Raw genomic sequence first — 18,028 nt, forward strand, 5'->3', positions numbered from 1 at the left:
AAAAATGCATTGCTTTATTGTGAATTTAAACAGTTAGAATGACAAACAGCATTGTAAATAAAAAACTACTGAATACCAAGAGCATGTCAATAAAAAGACTAGGGATACTAGGAATAACAGATGATTAGGAGAGGTTTTTGACCATACAGCTTTTACCAAAAGTACAAAGCAACAAACTACACATCGTTGTCAAAATCTATATCATTCTAGAACTAGAACTGATAGGAAAACAAACAGTAAACCGTAAATGTCTCTAAAACGTATAGCATTAAAAAAAAATAAGATTTGTATTAATTCTAAATTTCCACAGGACACACAGAACAAATGCAATCCAAACAGGCACAGTGTACTTGTGAGGTACACCACAGGTTCAATTTCCCATTAACCAGTATTCACACTGCCTGCCTGTTTCACAGTATCTCAATAAGATCGGCAGCTTGTCAGCTTTCCACTCACATGAAAAAGCAGGGTCGTAGACTCGAAAAGGCAGAGAACATGCAATTCAAGAATTCCTCTGTATCATAACACTTACTACACAAAAGGCACAAGAGGAAATATTACAAATGCTATTTTAGTTCCCTGCTAATGTATTTTGTATGACTTGAAAAACGAAAGAAATTGGCTTCCGGCGTGTTTCCAGTTTAATAAGAAATGCAGGAGCCCCAGGTGGTACTGCCAACCCTGGGCTCCCTGCAGACCAGAGCTGATCTCCAAGTATAACCAGTATTAGATCACCCTGCTGCAGGCTGTCTGTGCTGAGGTCGCACTCTCCACTACCACGCGGCAGCAGGCAGTTGAATCCCACATAGCAAGGTCAGGAGGGCATCACAGGAAGAGGGGAGCGCTACACAGAACCAGAAAACCTTGGGATTTCCCTGATACAGAGGGACCAGAACATGTTTGCATTGATTATGTGGCTGAACAATAAAATGTCTAGTAAGGCCTCATTAGCATCATAAGCCTGCCAGCTTCTGAAACGTAACATTCCACCTTTATTCACTCTTGACTTTTAAAGAAGGATCAATTACTGAAAAGCTGTGAACTTCCAAATATCCAGGTGAAAAAAATGGTGTGTTTAGAGAACTGAATCAATACGTTTGATCAACGCTTGTGTGTGTATCATATGGGGACATGTGTTCAGGATATCGAGTGGATCTACAGTAGTACAAATGGCATTAGCTCATTTTGAGAGGGGCAGCACAGTGGCTCAGTGGCTCAGTGGTTCGCATTCCTGCCTTGCAGCGCTGGGAACCTGGGTTCAATTCTAGACCTGAGGTGTTATCTGTGCGGAGTTAGTTTGTTCTCCCCGAGTTTGTGTGAGTTTCCGCCCATAGTCCAAAGACATGCTGGTACAGTAGGTTGCAGGCTTCTGGGAAAACTGGCCCTGGTGCGAGTGTGTATGTCCCGCTATGGACTGGCATCCTGTCCAGGATCCTTGTTCCCATTGCTTGCCGAGACCCTGAATTGGATGAAGCAGACAGCACTCCATGTGTGGAACTGAGCCCAGGGCCACGGTGCTGCAAGGCCACACTGCTAACCATTACACCACCATAGCCCCCCATTTTCCAAATAAATCCTTTCTTTACGCAAATTGTATCTGCTTTTTCCATTTCCTTCTATCCTAGCTCTGTTTTCAGTTCTGACTCCTACATTTTTTATCTCTATCAACATACCATACCAACGTTTAATACTAAAGTGTGAATTTTTTAAAACGATGATTAAACAGAATAGTGGTGTATTCCATACATACAGTAGATCAATTAGAGCTTGATTATACCTCTGTGTCCCTTAATTGCATTTTCAGAAACTAATATGATGAAGACATTAATCTGTGTAGTCACTTATTCTTTTCTGTTCAGCTGCAAACATTACCTTAATTGCTGTTGTGTAATTGCATCTGTAATTTCCCATTGAATAAAACATAGTTGTTGCTGTTGCAATTTCCTCTTACAATTCTGATCACTGTAACTGTAAACTGAGAGATTATGACTGACTAGAATAACTGAAACCTACCTGATTTAATCAGATACCAAATCCAGTACCACCAGTTGACGTCTTTATCCCAGTTTCAACTTGCACACACAGTAGTTATGCTAATTTGTTACAATTTTTTGAGCTTATAAACCTCCACAGCATTGGCATCGAAAAACATGTTACATAAAATAAGCAATAACAACCTTTTCATTAGGTTAATTAATTATGTAATAGTCATAACTAAAGTAATTCTCCTAACAGCATTCTAGTGCAGTACTGCCAGACCTAGATCCCTGCCCAGCGGTTAGATACTCTCTAGAACAGTGCTCTACCTGACTGTAGTGTGATCCCAACACGCCTCTGAAATGCAATATTCCTCTCAGGCCTCAGCCTTCCCATGCAATACTTTCTCCTGCACCTCCCCTAAGGGAGAGATCCTGCCCTCAATTTCTTGTTTTTAATAGGAACCTCAAACATGTCTTCACCATCCCTCAAGGCAGAGGCAAATGTCATCCCGATGGACACAAACCAGAGGACAGAACAGTAAAGTAGAGACAGTCCATTTAGAACTGGAAAAAAAAGGCACTTCTTTACCCAAAGAGTGGTGGAAGTGTGGAACAAGCTGCCCAGCCGATTCCCTGGCTTCTTTCAAGAAACAACCGGAAGGCCATTAGCAACCAAATGACCTGCAGTACATGGCCTCCTCTTATTTGGACTCTTTCATGTGCCCCTGCAACTTTTGGAGCTGTTCAATGCACACTTTCCTTCAGTGATTCTGGAGATTAGAAGGAACATTTTAGAGAGGAGAAATCACAACTTTACACTTTCACAAAGACCCACCCTCCACCTCCCCCGGAAAAAAACAAAAACAAAAAATAATCAGCCAGTGTGAAGAAAATAACGATCCCTTTCACTTTAAGAGCAGGGCCGTGTGGAAAAGGGTAAATATTCGGAAAGCACAATTTGCAGTGTAATAACTAGTAAAGCCGTTAGGTTGCCTTTTCTCTTCGGATAGCGCCGGTCGTGGGTCTTCTGTCTCCCTCCCTCCGTGTGTGGGTGCCTCTTCACAGCCTCACGCTGGGCCCGTGGTTGGGCGGACGCACAGGTGACCGCTGGGCCTCCTGCAACCATAACAGTTATGACAGGTTGTTCTGTGGCTAAGGATCTGCGCTTGTAGCTAGAAGGTTGCCGGTTCAAATTCTATGGCTGGCAGAGGAATCCTACTCTGTTGGGCCCCTGAGCAAGGCCCTTAACCCCAGTTGCTCCAGGGGCGCCATATAAATGGCTGACCCTGTGCTCTGACCCCAAGCTTCTCTCTGTCTGTGTGTCTTATGGAGAGCAAGTTGGGGTATGCAGAAAAGACAAATTCCTAAGGCAAGAAATTGTATATGGCTAATAAAGTGATCTGATCTTAAAAAAAAAGACAGGTTGTTCATATAGGTTCACTCCACCTGCCAAGGTGTAGTCTAGTACTGACATCGTGCTTACAGCAATACGGAGTCCCACTGTCAAATTCATCAAACTAAACTAAAATAGTTCAAGTTTTCAAAGTCGGAACTTTTCTACTTTTTTTACGCCCCTTAATTGCTCAATTGGTCCTTCCTTTAGAAGCACACGTACTGGGCTGCTGTCGGAGAGGACTCTCCCATCAAGTGCTGTGGCGCCAGAGACAAGTCGTACACAGTCAAGCTGAGATCTCCCGTCTTGCACTATAAGATAAGATCACTTTATTGGCCATATACAATTTCTTTTATTAGGAATTTGTCTTTTCGCTTACCCCAGCTTGCTCTCCATGAGACACATTGATAGGGAGAGAAGCTTGGGGTCAGAGCACAGGGTCAGCCATTTATATGGCGCCCCTGGAGCAGTTGGGGCTAAGGGCCTTGCTCAGACTCCTCTGCCGGCTGCGGAATACAAACCGGCAACCTTCCAGCCACAGGCGCAGATCCTTAGGCACAGAGCCACCGCACCGCAGTGATATTCCGTCGTGTAGGTACAGTACATGTTCATCTGTAGCTATACTGTAGGTGACTGAGGTGCGTATATAGTTTCAGACAAGTTTTATGGGGCTACGTCTTAAGCGGATATTAAAATCACGGCCAGTAAAGAGTTATTTGCATTCGTTAAATATTGGGAAGTGACGGGCAAGTTGTGTATCATGTATATTGAGTATATACGTTGTGATAATGATTACTGTTTAGTTCAGGTGGGCAGCTGCGTCAACATGCGTAGGCTGCAAAGAAACAAATAATAGGTTTATCCCATGCCGAAAAGAGAAGAAAGAAAACAGAATGTTTCGGCTGTGGAGCTTTCTTCGGGTTCAAGGCTGACTTGAACTTGATTACTGTTTTGTTACAAAACCGTATTGCAATTCATAATGTTTACAATACATAAATGTGATAGCGTACGACTTTCCAAAGTTTGGAAAAGGAGTAGTCGAGTAGTCGACTAGGGAGCAGCCGAAAAATTAAATCTAATGATTAACGTAACGCTATTTTGAACCCAATTCATATAATGATATATCAATATATTATTTTGCTTTAGTGAAGATACGGACAACAGTTTTGCTAACGTACTGTATGCATCCTTGGCATCATGTCCAGACACGGGGCACTGGCCATAGGTTACCTGACCACTCTACAGTACATGCTAGGTGTTTAGAGACAAGCAAAGTCGTTGCAGAGGTCAAACGTCTCTGCAGAGCCAGCCTACGTAGCAGTCTCTCTCGGGCAGTCCAACAGTCAGCGTGCGCCCTCTTGTGGTCCAAAGCAGTAATTGTAGTTAGAAAATCAAATTCTCTGAACCAAGACGTCCAACTGCCCCTTAAAAGTCAGTTCACTATAGAAACCCGTGAAACTCATTTTGTGTTATCTTACGGGTATAAAACGCTTTGTATAGATGTTTAAAAATAACTCTATGTCGCTACCAGAAAATTAAAATGTCTTAAGGACTAGGGAACCGATTAAAGCAAAGCTTTTGGGCAGTCTACAATAACACACCTCGCACTTGATGGTGGCTTTTTGATTGCCAGAGTGCTTTCGCCCACTTGGAAAAAAATTGCTAGGTGGGGGAGCGGATGGGAATTGTACTGCGGAGGGCACCTCACCGTGGTGATGTGTCGAGGGGTTTCCGGAACGCCGTGATGGGATCCCTGGTCTGTCCTGCGTCCGGCGTCCGGCGGCCTAGATCTTGGGGGAGCTGAAACACGACCGAAAGAAATGTGAAACCTACACCTAAACAAATCAGTGTGTTAGATTCCCCGTTACTGAGGTTGGGTCACCATCTTCTCAAGGACGCGGAGCAGCCGATTCGTCATGGTCTTGTTCAGCACGGCGCTGTTGTTCTGAAGAGAGGAGACCTGTCATTTTTACACTGTTCCTCTCACAGCTGCGCCGCCTCAAGTCCCCGGACAAGATGAAACACATTTCGCATCTGATAGATTGTACCATTAAAACATCATACAAGTATGAACAAACACGTGAACGGGGCAGTGGTTCAGTGCTGCCTGTCAGCGCTGGGGCTCCGGGGTGCTAACTGCGTGGAGTTTGTATGGTCTCCCCGTGTTTGTGAGTTGTCTCCAGCTGTCCGGTTTCCTCCCACAGTCCAAAGACATACAGTACTGTTAGGTTAATTGGCTTTTGGGAAAACTGGCCCTGGTGTGAGTGTGTGTGTTTGTCAGCATGGTGATGTACTGGTGTCCTGTTCAATGTGTATCCCGTGTTGCATCTGGTGCTCTGATTCCCCACAACCCTGTACTGGATAAAGCATTTAGAAAATGGATGGAAAGACATACTGTACATATTCTTAACAAAGGAAATAAGTGTTAAAAACTCACTACAAAATGTGACCTATTTTACACTGTTATACATTTTTAATCCTCATAAGATTTGTCCATGTTAGCCTCCTATTATTCCAGTATGTCATTAGTCCCCTTGCTCACAGACTGACCTGGGCTGAAAAAAGAGAGAAAGATGCCCAAATTTATTGTACATAAGATTGTGCACTATTGACCTATCAGTCCATTATTCTGGACCAATATTGTGGGATTCTTTCTCCTTAGCCAGCTATTGAACCCATCCCTTCTTTGTCCGATGTAAGATTAGTCCTCCCTAGTTTCAAATGCAGACACTGTGTTTGACTCCCGTGAAGTTTGTTGTTTTCCCTGTCTTTCCCTGTGCGTGACGGTATAATCCGGAAGAGTCTGGAGAAGGACATCAGGGCAGGCACAGCGAGGTAAGGTTGGGATGACAGACAGGGGATGGTGCTTGGGGGGCATGGAGTAGGCTAACGAGTCCAAGGAATCGGGGCGCGGTCCGTAAACCAAAAGCCAGGTGGTCCATCCATGACAAAGACAATTAACACAGGGAACGGGAACGTGGAACCAGGCACATGGAAGATTAAAATCACAACAAGGCAAGGCGCTCCGAACTCAGAGGTCAGGACACCGTGGTGAAGCCTATGCCCTCGGGCCACTCCTGTGCCTGGTGGTAGGCAGGCTTCGGAACTTCCAGGCTTTCAAAGCTGAGCCCAGAACTACAGAGGCGCAGGGCTTCAATAGAGAAATGGGGATAGGAAACAGCTGGGACAAATTAAGGTGGGAACACAACGAAAAAGGTAGGAGCACCCTCTAGAAGAGGGATGACGACCGTGACATAATGTGCTGCATCAAGACCTGATTAAGGCAGGAGACTTGAAATACGAGTCTGGCTTCTTGCAGAGCCGGCTGAAAAACTCCCAGAACTCACCACTGCGCACGGCGGCAGGGGTCCTGCGAGGGGGCGCGCCGTACACGTTCTGCTGAACCCGCCGCCGAGTCAGTCTTGCCATCACCAAAGGTAGCTTAGATCTCTCCTTGATGTGATCTTGTGAACGAAGACGAGATCGTGCTGTTAAACGGAGTTCCCCTCCAAATCATCGTGCAAGCTAGTTAACAAGATGACTGCATGCATAAGGTTGTACTTGATCTGGGTCTATGTCTGTGTCTTGATCTGAGTTGCCTTTATATGGTTGAGCACAGAGTGAAGAAAAGTACCCATTTCCCTAATCACAGCAGAAAACAGTCAGACGTACTTGGAGCGCAGTGCATTTCCCTGGGGGCGTACTAACTGGAACTGAGAAACAGCCTTTTAAAATCAGCAGAAAAACACCTCCTGTTTCTTGCAAAGCTTTAGAAGTTGTTCTTAACAGCTGCTAGATACTGTATCTGATAAGATCTGATCAGCCTTATCTGTGTGCTTAAAGACTGCACCGTTTGAGGTTTTTCAGGATTAACACTTCATACGAGCCGAACTGATGACGATGGTATGAGGGTCTTGAGCTGTGTGCTCATCCCTGGTTAATAAATGAAGACAAGGGAAATTTAACAAAACATTTCAAGCAAACTGCTGCTGAAGGAATAAGAGTGCTGAATACACAGCTGTTTATACTTCCATGGGGGAAACTAAGCAAAAAAGCAAAATGACCGAAATATATTTAACATTACTCAACACAATGCAGTTCACAGATATGAATCTGGATTTCATTGCAACTGATGTTGTACTGGTATTAGCTACAGTACTTCATGACTTTTGTAGACAGACGTATGGGCACATCACCCACAAAATGCCACAGAATGAGAGCCCAGAGTGACACAGCCTGACACAGTCTGTTACAGACTGGACGTGTTCTTGGCTTTTATATCCTGTTCCAACTCTATCAGAACAGTGCAAGATTAATTCTTGCTGTGGAATAAACCTTGCTGGAGCTACAGTATAGTGTCCCACCTGCTGTCCTTGCAACAGGAGGGTTATACTGATATATGCATGGATTTCATGTCTTTATGACATCAGCAACCACCGTGCTTTACTGCATCACTGCACAGATTACAATTTCTTAATAAATCCTTCACTGGTGTGGCTGATTGCAGCACCTCCCTGGGGTGGCAAGTGGTGGCTGTACTGCTTCACCAGCTCAGTGCACAGCAGAGCAGGTGGAGGTGATACTGCTTGGCAGGTTAGGTATCAAGGTATCAGGCCATTTAGGGGTGATCAAGAAAAACTGAACAAGAATTTAGTCTGGATGCCGTGATTAGCACTCCTGCTGTTTAGCTCAGTCCCATAGGATCAAGAATCCATGTGCAGTCAGGGACTTGCAAAATGAAAAGTACATCCTGCTGCACACTCAGTGGAATTTCTGGCCCATGGGGCAGAGCTCCACCTAGTGGCCAGAAAACAGCAGCAGTGTGGCTGTCCTTGGAGTGCCCCCATGCTAGTAAACAGGCAAGGTTTAGTGTTGTCTAGCTTTGAAGATGAGAGGAAACCAGGCACCTGGGTGGTAAAGCAGCTGACAACCGTTCCGTTTTGAAACGTGAGGAAGCAACTGTGACGTCTCCAGACTTCAGCTGCCATCCCTATCTTGAATTTAATCATCGTTCATCACAAACTCATATCTCACTTACAGTACAACCCTAATCTATTCATGAATACTGTACTTCATCTGCAGGGCAGAGAAAAGTAAACATTCTTATTGCAACCTTTTTCTATAAAAATAAAGTAAAATGACTTGAAACAGACCTGCAAGCACTACATATAAAAAATAAAAGAGGCTGAAAGCAACGGGGGTCTTCGCTGTGATTCTTGTTTTACGAATCCTGTGTGTTATTTCTAGCCTTTGCAAACTACCTGTGGAGCCGAGAAAAAGATAAAACCTGTGCAGACGTTCAGAGATTAAGCAAGTAGCACAAAGCAGAGTGAAATGAATTTAGCAGCTTACGTAGACGTGGTATTTTCAGATAAACTGAGGTAAGAGACTTAACCCCTACCTCTCCTGAATCGCACTATGACTCGAATGAAGATCCCCACGGCAGTCATCATGACGATGATGAACAGGATCACCAGGAAGAAAGACATCGGGTCGCTCTCCAGTGCCTCCACACTGAGGGCCAGGGAAAGACAGGGGAAGAAAGAGGAAGACATGTTTGACAGCAGACCCAGGCATCAGGACTGAATGTACTTCGTTGACACCCAGATAGAAAGCAAGCCCTCTGTTTCTGAATTATTTGGCTTCCCCTGATGTTTCTTCCTCTCCACGAGCCTTACAAAAAAGACTCTGAGGGTTTAATTTGCACTTCCTTAACACAATTTCAAACAAAATATCTATTTCCAACTGAATCCTTCTCTTTCCTAAGTATTAAAAAAAAACTCTTTTGACCTTTTTTAAAAAATGATGATTTATTTTTATAACAGCATTTTTCAGAGCCTACCATATGTATGTAGCAGATTCCCCAGGTCCCTTAGCAAAAGGGTATACAAGAACATCTAACAAATATAATACCAGCACCCAGATGAGCAAAACGTGCTCCACTCATGTGAAACCTGTCTTCTATTCTGTGTTGTTAACAGTAAGAGAGTGCAGTGTGGTCCCTTACCCGGGCACCTCTGGCAAGGCGGTGAGCCTGACAGACAGGGAGCTGACTGGGGACGTCCCAGCTGTAGTTGTCCTGGGTGTTGAGTCCAGATGCCCTGTCACCAGCTCTGCCAGAACAAAGAGTTGCATTAGGGAGTCTCATCCACTGGGGTTTGTGGGGTCGTTGTTTGATTCATTTTTGTGAGTCAAGACGGGACTCTAAAATTAAAAGCAAATGAGAAGGTTGGCTGTTTTCATTTTTGGCTTCACAGTCACTGTATTTCTTTCCTCTGAACCCAAGGGAAAAGATAAAAGAAAATAGAATTAGCAATGATCATTAAATCAAAAGCTTGGGAACACTAAATCCACTCTCAACAGATTTACTAATTTCTCATTTCCTAACTCAAGACATGACAAGGAACAAGACAGGGTTTTTAAAAGCACAGCATCTGAAAGACTGAAACAGGACTGTTATTTTGCCCACTGTGTTGTGTGATCACACAGTATGCAAGAGGAAACACATCTTGCACAACAGTTAAATACTGAGAATAAAAAAAGGAGATCCATAAAAGAGTTCGGATTCTGGAATTTGCCAGGACAGCTGTTTACCTAAAAACTACTATAGTATTATACTAATGGCTTCATGGTCCTCGTCTTGATCTCCTTACTATGGATTACACTCCTCAGTCCACAGCCATGAATGTTCTCTCATACAATTTCCGTCTCTTTAATTTCGTTTCCTGTTGAAGCGAGCTCTGAGTGGTCTTTGCAGTCATTTATACAGCTAAGTCTCCATGGCTTCTAGAATCTCAGAAGGATAACAACCACAGAAAAAAGCATACAGTACAATTAAAAACGCATGCAACTAAACCATGGAAAAAAAGCATGCAAACAAAGCAGACGACATATTTTCCATTTTTTGTTCTTTTAAAGAAATATATAGGCTTATTTGAGCACTTTGTACTTCAGAAAACAGTATATCATGGAACTCTGTAATATACATTACTGGCACCAGAGTTAGCTATTTTAGATCGTTCCACTCTTCACTCCATGCTTTTCTTTCTCAGTGCAGAAATACTATTTTACGGTGATTCTCAGGTGAAGTTTTAATCTTTTTGTGTTTCAGAAGTTAAGCCTGATGTGTAGTTGGCGTAGATCAAGCAGTATTTTAGCTTTATGGGTATGCTATGCATAGAGAAAAAATAATGATAATGATGAGGGGCTCCTGAAAATGAGTAAATAAGGTCTATTGGGTAAATGTGACGGATTTTCTGCTTCAACACTTGATATTTGCAGCGGTTGTTTTATTTACCTTGAGTAATTATAATCGGGTTTTTGAAGATACTGATCAATCAGAATTAAAGATTCACTAAATTATAAGATCGCTTTCTTCACACTAAAACTAAGTTCCAATAATAACAGTCAAAGATGTTACAACAGGAGAAAACAGCAGTGGAGGTCTGAGTAAAGTATCAATGCTCGCATTGAAAACACACATGTATTCTCGAAACGGCCACAAACTCCTGATCACATCTAAGATGTTGAAGACGTCTGCACTGCAGTGTAGCTATTTGCATCCTGTGTAGCTATTTGCATCCTGCTAATCTCAATCCCGCAACCTAAGTCTGCGTTGTAACAAATGGTCAGGAGGCCATGTACTGTAGGTGGAATCTGCTGTACAGATGAGCAGGCCAATCAAAGACTGGATAAAGAAATAGATTTACCATCAGACACAATAACTGGAGGGCGGCAGTGTCTCTAGCTTTCATTCCTCCCTGGATTCTTAATGAATTGATCTGAATCAAATAATCGTTTTAAGCCGCTGTCTTTAAGTCTTGACTCATTCAGCATAATAGGTACGTATAAAACCTGAAGGATAGGAGTGAGTATCTCTAAGCTAGTGATTGAAAAAAAAGACAAGCTCAGTGGCCTGTTCCATTTTTCTTAACCGTTTTTATGTCCTTAAGCACAGAACAGGCTCTCGTTGGTTCAAGAATCCAGTTGGAACAGAAAGAGGACACGTGTGGCTGGAGTTGTGTGTCCCCTCGGCCATTGCAGAATACTATAGATCAAAATATAGTTCAAAACAACACCCTTTCTATTTTTCAGAATGGAACTAAGCTGTTCTTCAATATTAATGTTCATATATGTTTGGAATGCATCCATCCATCCATTTTCTGACTGCCTCTTCCAGCTCAGTGTCACACGGGAGCCAGACCCTGTTCCGTCAAACAACAGGTACAAAGCTGGGTTCTGCCTAAAAATATGGGAAACCAGTCCATTGCAGGGCAGACACAGATGCAACACCAGGGCCAATTCTCCCCGAAGCTAATTAGCCTGCCCGTACGTTTTTGGACTCTGAAAACTGGAAGAAACCCACACAAATACAGGGAGAACATACAAACCACCCCAGGAATTGAGCGTAGAACCCCAGCACTGCGACACAGCAATGCTAGCCACTGCACCACCATGTCACTCATTCATGCAATGCATTTCATTATTTCTTTTCTGGCTGTTTACAGGCACTATTAGCAATTGATTCCTTGTTTTTCAAAGGGGAGGCACCCTCACTGACCTTTGGACACCTGAATCTCCAGCATCCCCAGAGCATGAACCCTGTTGTTGCTGTGGACACCGCAGAAGTACACTCCGGAATCGCCCTGCTGCAGGTTCCTCAAAGTGAAGGTGACAAAGTTATAGGTGGTGTTGTCTAAAATCTGGACCTTGTCTTGCTGGTCAGGCCTTGCGGTCTTGCTGTCCGCCGGTGCGACTATCACACACTCGCTGTCAGAGATCTGCCGGCACCACACCTTGGGCCCACGCAGACACTGGGGCTTGTAATGGCAGCGCACGGACACTGACTCCCCCGCGCGCAGCTCCACCCTGTGGAGCAGGCGGCCTGTAGGGCCAAACACAGAAGACGACACAGTCACAGTCAGAAAATCAAAGGCCTTCACTCAACGCTTTACCATGAGTTAAAAAATAGCTTCTCAAAATAAACATTCAGATCAGATCTACCCATTATTCTCTACCTCAAAGCCTGTTGCTGTGTGTTTCTGGAGGGGGGGGTGTTGTTCTTTCGTCTCCATACACCCACCTCTCCACACTTACCTGGGATAAGGCACGCAATCAGCAGCAGCCCAGGCAGACACATCATGCTGTGTGAGAGCCAGGACGTATTAGCCTTCTTTATTAAACCATAAGCACGTCCTCGCCCCCTCATCGTGCTTCCTGCCACAGCAGGGGGGGGGGTGAGAGGCTCACAGGAAGCACTGTGCAGTATTGCTGCACACCATCCTTCGCAGCTGGGATGGTGGGCAACAAGAGAGACAGAAAAAAATGGATAATTCTGGTATTACCAACATTTTTGCTTTAGACAGCTTATGTAAAAAAAAACAATGCAAAGCAATTTTAAAAAGGTGAGCCTCATTGCATATTGCCTATTTTTTTTAATTCCTCGTTGCCAGTTGCTAATCGTGACAATCGCTCATGGGCTCAGCATGTACAGTATACAGCGGCAGCTCCCCTCTGTCTAAAGGCCAGGTTTCCTGCCAGGGGACAATTCTAGTGTCTAGGCTTCCAGGGGTTGACATCATCTTCTGAAACATTCTGTCTCTGAGCTTTCTTAATTAATCGGCACTGCTTCAGTACCACCACTTTCATCCCAATGGGGAGGGGGTCGATGAAAAATTGTGCACCTTCTGAAAAGCAGCCCTGCCACTGGCATCCTCTTTTCTATAACTCCACTAACGTGACATGTGATCTGGAGCTGTGACACTTGTCTATAGGACAGCAGGGTTTTGCTTTCCTAGAAATTACAGGAGCCATTGCTTCACCAAAAGAAAATGTATAGCAGGCTGACCTCCAGTGAGCCCAGATCACAAAACACCACACTATCAATGACTTTAATGAATGATACACAGTTAAGCATCATCAGGGTTAAGTTAAAATAAGTAAACAACTGTGGAATCATCACCCAAAGAGTCCAAAACAACCCAGCCAGGTCTCTGTCTTTGTCAATTTCTGCATTTCTTCTTAAAGGCACAAGAGGGTGTACTTTCCCCACATACAAAACTTCTTTCTTTAAAACACATCTTCATACTGTACACCCAATGAAAAAATGCTGGAGCATACATTTTTAAAGCCTGCAAGGTATATTTGCAATATAAAAAATATTTGGATGCTTTATAAATGTCTTAAATATATAAATCAACTTCAAAGCGAAATTTCTAGTCATTCAAATGCAAAGTGAGAAGCAAGCAGTTTAAAAATCAATTAATTTGCAGGGCCTTCATGCTTCAGTCTGTAAGAGACATCAATGTATTCAATCATATGTTGATCGTTTTATTTTTATTTAAATCATATAAAATACAAATGAGTACAAATAAGAGGTTCAACTACAACTACAAGCAACTCCAAGTTACATCTAAAGGCAAATTAAAAGCATTTTTATTCTTTGAACTGTTCATTTGCAGCAGACTTCAAGACCACATTCCTCAGAAACATTTCAATAAATTATTTTACAGCTAAAATATTAATGGGAACTTTCAAGTCAGAATAAAAAGAAAGATTCTACATTCTTGTGAACTTATAATAACTGGTATGGATTTAAAATCCATATTATATCAAACTGTTTATTCAGTGTGTGAGAATGAACTCTTTACATATTGGAACAAGTAATAGGTTTATTCCATGCTGAAAAAAAGAAGAAAGAGAACACAACGTTTCGGCCGTGGAGCCTTCTTAAGGTGTGCCTGAACTCTTTACATATTGCTGTATTAACAGAAACGCTTTATGTATTTTAACATAAACTGGACGAGGCAGTTTAATTAACTGAAGTCATGACAAAAAATAACAAGAACAACAAAAAGAAAAGCTTTGCAGTTGTGTTAAAGTTCTCAATAAAAATATGTAATATAAGAATAAATGATGGATAATCTAAAGGAAAAACTTTATTTTCTCTTCCATACTAGGATTTCCAGACACCTCCCCTGCTGAGCTGCTGTCAGTGGCACAACATCATTTCTTCTCCTCCAGGATCTGGGCTCACTCACTCCTATCTCCTGCCATGGACAGCAGTCGCTGTCGCTCTGTTCCTGACCGTGTTCGTCAGACAGTGTGACAGCAGGTGACCGTCATAGTATTTGTCTACAGCTATTCTGCAATGCCCCAGCATCCAAAGGAACTCAGAAATAAATATGCAAAGCAACATTGTCAAGAATTTAGCAGGTTGGGAAAGTACAGATTTACAAAGAGAGATAGCGATGTCCTATAGTTGTAGTCAAACCCCATACCTAGCCAAGTTCCTGATTATCCTGCAGTGTTAAAGATGAAAACACAGGATACTTTGAAAAATTGCTTGATAAGATCCTCCAATCAATCCACTGAACAAGCAAGATGACCCAGACAGCATCTTCTCATGTGCTACCTTACGTATTTAACTGCCGAACACAGCATACAGAGAGCAACAATGTGTAAGGCACCATTGGAATATGTTTTCACATGTCTGCCTAACCTCCCGGGTTCAGCAAGGGAAATTTCTCGTTATTAAAATTGCCCATTTCAGCATGGTATTGTGTGGCATGTTAAGAATATTATACAAATGTAATATCATCATCAAATCCCTTTCCCTCTCTCTTCACCACCTTCCTTTGTGTTAAAGCAGCAGTGGGGGCAGTGGTCAGGGTTCTGCACTTGTTACTGGAAGGCTGTGGGGCGACACTGCTGTTGTACCCCCGAGCAAGGCGCCGTGCCCAAATTGTTCCAGCTAAACACTCTGCTCTGTAAATGGTAGTAAATGTAAGTTGCTTTGGATAAAAGTATCGGCATAAAAAAAATAGGTAAGCAAATGTTTCTGGTTTGAAACAAATTTCCAATCTGCAGTTCACATCTCTGTCGTTCCACCTGAGTTAAAGAAGGTTAAGAAAAAGGAAGGCACATGTTGTGCAGTTGCTGCTCCCTTGGCAGCCTTTTAATTCCTTATCAATGTCTCTGTGACACATACACATTGGCTAAACTGTCAGGAACCCCAAATCAATTCAAGAAACCAGTGGCAGGTAATTTCTTTCACCTTTCTTAATCATGACAACGCCCCGATGTCATTCCTTTTGACCACCACCAAAGCTAGCAAAGTGGGCAGTGCAGTGCCATGCACTTCATCGCAATCTCTACCAAGGACTTTCCTGCCACAAAGGTGGGGTGCAATTGGGATGCAAATATTTCCTAACCTTGAGGACCACCCGCCACGCCCCCTTCAAGCCATTCTTTGAGTTCTGAGAGGGCCATCCCTCAATCCGTTCTGGGTCTCCTAATATTTTGGACAGTAAATCTAAAGAAAGATGTTTTCTGTCCTTTGTAGCCTTGTTGTGGTTGTTGTAGATCTGTCAGTGTCAGATCCCAGGCTTTCTGCTCCAGTACAGGTGATGGTGGAGCTCCAGGGCTTTCTGCTCCAGTCCAGGTGAAGGTGAAGCTGAGGACTTTCTGCTCCAGTCCAGGCGATGGTGGAGCTCAAGGGCTTATTGCTCCAGTCCAGGCGATGGTGGAGCTCCAGGGCTTTCTGCTCCAGTCCAGGTGAAGGTGGAGCTGAGGGCTTTCTGCTCCAGTCCAGGTGAAGGTGGAGCTGAGGGCTTTCTGCTCCAGTCCAGGTGATGGTGGAGCTGAGGGCCTTCTGCTCCAGTCCAGGTGAAGGTGGAGCTGAGGACTTTCTGCTCCAGTCCAGGTGATGGTGGAGCGGAGGGCTTTCTGCTCCAGTCCAGGTGAAGGTGAAGCTGAGGACTTTCTGCTCCAGTCCAGGCGATGGTGGAGCTCAAGGGCTTATTGCTCCAGTCCAGGGGATGGTGGAGCTCCAGGGCTTTCTGCTCCAGCCCAGGTGAAGGTGAAGCTGAGTACTTTCTGTTCAAGTCCAGGTGATGGTGGAGCTCCAGGGCTTTTTGCTCCAGTCCAGGTGATGGTGGAGCTGAGGGCTTTCTGCTCCAGCCAGTCCCCTGCCCAGCAGAGGGCCATGTGCTCAGCTCATAGCACCCTACAAAGTCACACAAGTTTGACTCGGTTTCTGTCCAGATAGCACTGGGCATCAGCTCAGATCTTGTCCAGTGCAAACAAACACACATCTGTCAAAAGGAGGTCATCCAGGAGGACATACACCCCTGAGGAGACAAAGACAGACGAATTGACAGTCTCCACCAGGATTTCCACTTGACCCTCTAATATGGTTGAATCATTCATTCCACTGCACAAAATAATCAGAGTCTAACTGAAACATTCACTTCAGGGCTGCAAGACTGCAGCACCTGCATTTATCAGCACTGATCGGAAATCAGACCCTGCTGTGCATAAGGAGGAAATCATTTTTTTCTGGTATTTTTTAAAGCAGATAAAAGCGTGCCCCCGGAGGTTAAGTCAAGATCTCTGACATTTCTATTAACTGTTTCTGGCAGCTCTTTTGTGAAGTGTCTTGCTGATCACAGTATAGGACAACGGTCCTTTTTTTCCGGTTCCTAAGCCATTTCTTTCAGTAGATCGATTTGGAATGAAAAAACAGCTCTTTTTTGGGCCAAGATTTTGCTGGGGTTCATTTGTCCATTAAAAACATGTTTGTTCAAAGCCTTAGACTGAGATATTTGATAAACAATTAATACAAGTCAGTTTCAATATAGGAATGCAGTAATTCATCATTGACTTCCAATAACAACTGTAATTAATAACTGATAGCTCCCGATGTCAATCCACAGCAAAAGGGTTTTAAAGGATATTCAGCATTTTAAAAGCTTTGGTGTAACACACTGGTGTCAGGAAAAAAAGAACAAAATGCAAAGCAATGAAATGTTATGCACTCTGCTATCACTTACAATAGGGTTTAATGCTCACTGTCTGCATGCCATCTCTCTTTCATTACTTGCTGTAGTCTTTCTATGCCAATAATTACACAGGGATTACATTGGGAAAAGCATCAAAGCTCTAGAAAGGAGTCACATTCATCAAGCACAAGAGTTCCCAGCAGAGCTGGGGGGAATTTTGCCAGCAATGGCCCAGGTTAAAGTCAGATAAAGGAGTGGGATGGTGTGCTAACCTTCTGTGTCAGTGGCGCTGCTGATGAGGTTGCAGATTTTGGCTTGCAGGCTGGTGGGCGTTGCTGGGCTCCTCTTGCCGTTGTCGTAGTGACTGGTGCCTAGCGACAGCACACACTGGAAAGCCAAGCTGGGCCACAGCAGGCGGCACTCATGGTTGCCCAGGGCCCTGTGGGTTATTGAGCAGGTTTGTCCAGCACACAATCGAGGGAGCACTCACAGATAGAGAGACACATTTAAACTGCACTGAAACAAAAACACACGTTTGGATACAGGTCTCAGACACACCCTCTCGAGTACCTAAAATGTAATAAACACCAGATGTGCTAATTGCTACTATAAATGCGAATTTGGCTATTTCAGGCCTCAAATCCATTGAAGTGTTGTTATTTCATATTGTTAATGTTGTTAAATTTTTAATGTAGTGCTAATTATTTCCCTTGTTGGTGTGTGGTGGCCGTCTGAGCTGATGTAGCCCCTGTAGCTACATCACCACTATGTGAAGGGGCATAAACTAAAAATCCCAGGGCATTTCTCAAAGCCCCTTTTCCTCCTGTACACCAACCCAGGTAAAAGCATATAGGCTTGGAAAAGCACTCTGACAG

At 43.7% G+C, this 18,028-nt stretch overlaps 2 protein-coding genes across 10 annotated transcripts in view; both read right to left on the reverse strand.

Moving 5' to 3' along the window:
- LOC148658792 (uncharacterized) lies at positions 1 to 12,536 on the reverse strand. 2 transcript variants are annotated; one of them, XR_015940177.1, is made up of 8 exons: positions 12,469 to 12,536; positions 11,933 to 12,256; positions 9,380 to 9,485; positions 8,774 to 8,886; positions 6,720 to 6,836; positions 5,081 to 5,172; positions 2,569 to 3,095; positions 1 to 1,459 (listed from the first exon to the last, which is right to left on the reverse strand). XR_015940177.1 is itself a non-coding variant. In XM_088640423.1 (7 exons), the coding sequence occupies exons 1-7, from the start codon at positions 12,512 to 12,514 to the stop codon at positions 3,039 to 3,041; spliced, it is 855 nt and encodes a 284-aa protein (XP_088496549.1). In that variant the 5' UTR covers positions 12,515 to 12,536; the 3' UTR covers positions 1 to 3,038. The 2 variants fall into 2 exon arrangements, 1 of the variants encoding a protein (XP_088496549.1); XM_088640423.1 differs by having other exon boundaries at positions 1 to 3,095.
- Positions 12,537 to 15,296: 2,760 nt separating this feature from the next.
- LOC148658793 (calcium-independent phospholipase A2-gamma-like) overlaps positions 15,297 to 18,028 on the reverse strand; it is a 54,932-nt gene continuing 52,200 nt past the window's right edge. For all 8 annotated transcript variants that reach the window (XR_015940179.1, XR_015940180.1, XR_015940183.1 and 5 more), the window contains 2 exons: positions 17,426 to 17,592; positions 15,297 to 16,502 (listed from right to left, as the gene is read on the reverse strand). Coding sequence is in view for 1 of the 8 variants with exons in the window: in XM_088640424.1 (XP_088496550.1) it covers positions 16,435 to 16,502; positions 17,426 to 17,592 (235 nt within the window). In the remaining 7 variants the exon portion in view is untranslated. The remainder of the gene's footprint in view (positions 16,503 to 17,425; positions 17,593 to 18,028) is intronic.

This window comes from Lepisosteus platostomus, chromosome 7, assembly GCF_059453375.1.
Source record: "Lepisosteus platostomus isolate fLepPlt1 chromosome 7, fLepPlt1.hap1, whole genome shotgun sequence".
Taxonomy (NCBI): Eukaryota; Metazoa; Chordata; class Actinopteri; order Semionotiformes; family Lepisosteidae; genus Lepisosteus; species Lepisosteus platostomus.

Coding starts and splice junctions, on each gene's coding strand:
- LOC148658792 (XM_088640423.1), bottom strand. CDS start 12,514: ATGATGTGTCTGCCTGGGCTGCTGCTGATTGCGTGCCTTATCCCAG. Junction 9,486..11,932: donor GGAGATTCAGGTGTCCAAAG/GTCAGTGAGGGT, acceptor TTGTTCTGGCAG/AGCTGGTGACAGGGCATCTG. Junction 6,837..8,773: donor CATAGTGCGATTCAGGAGAG/GTAGGGGTTAAG, acceptor TTCGTTCACAAG/ATCACATCAAGGAGAGATCT.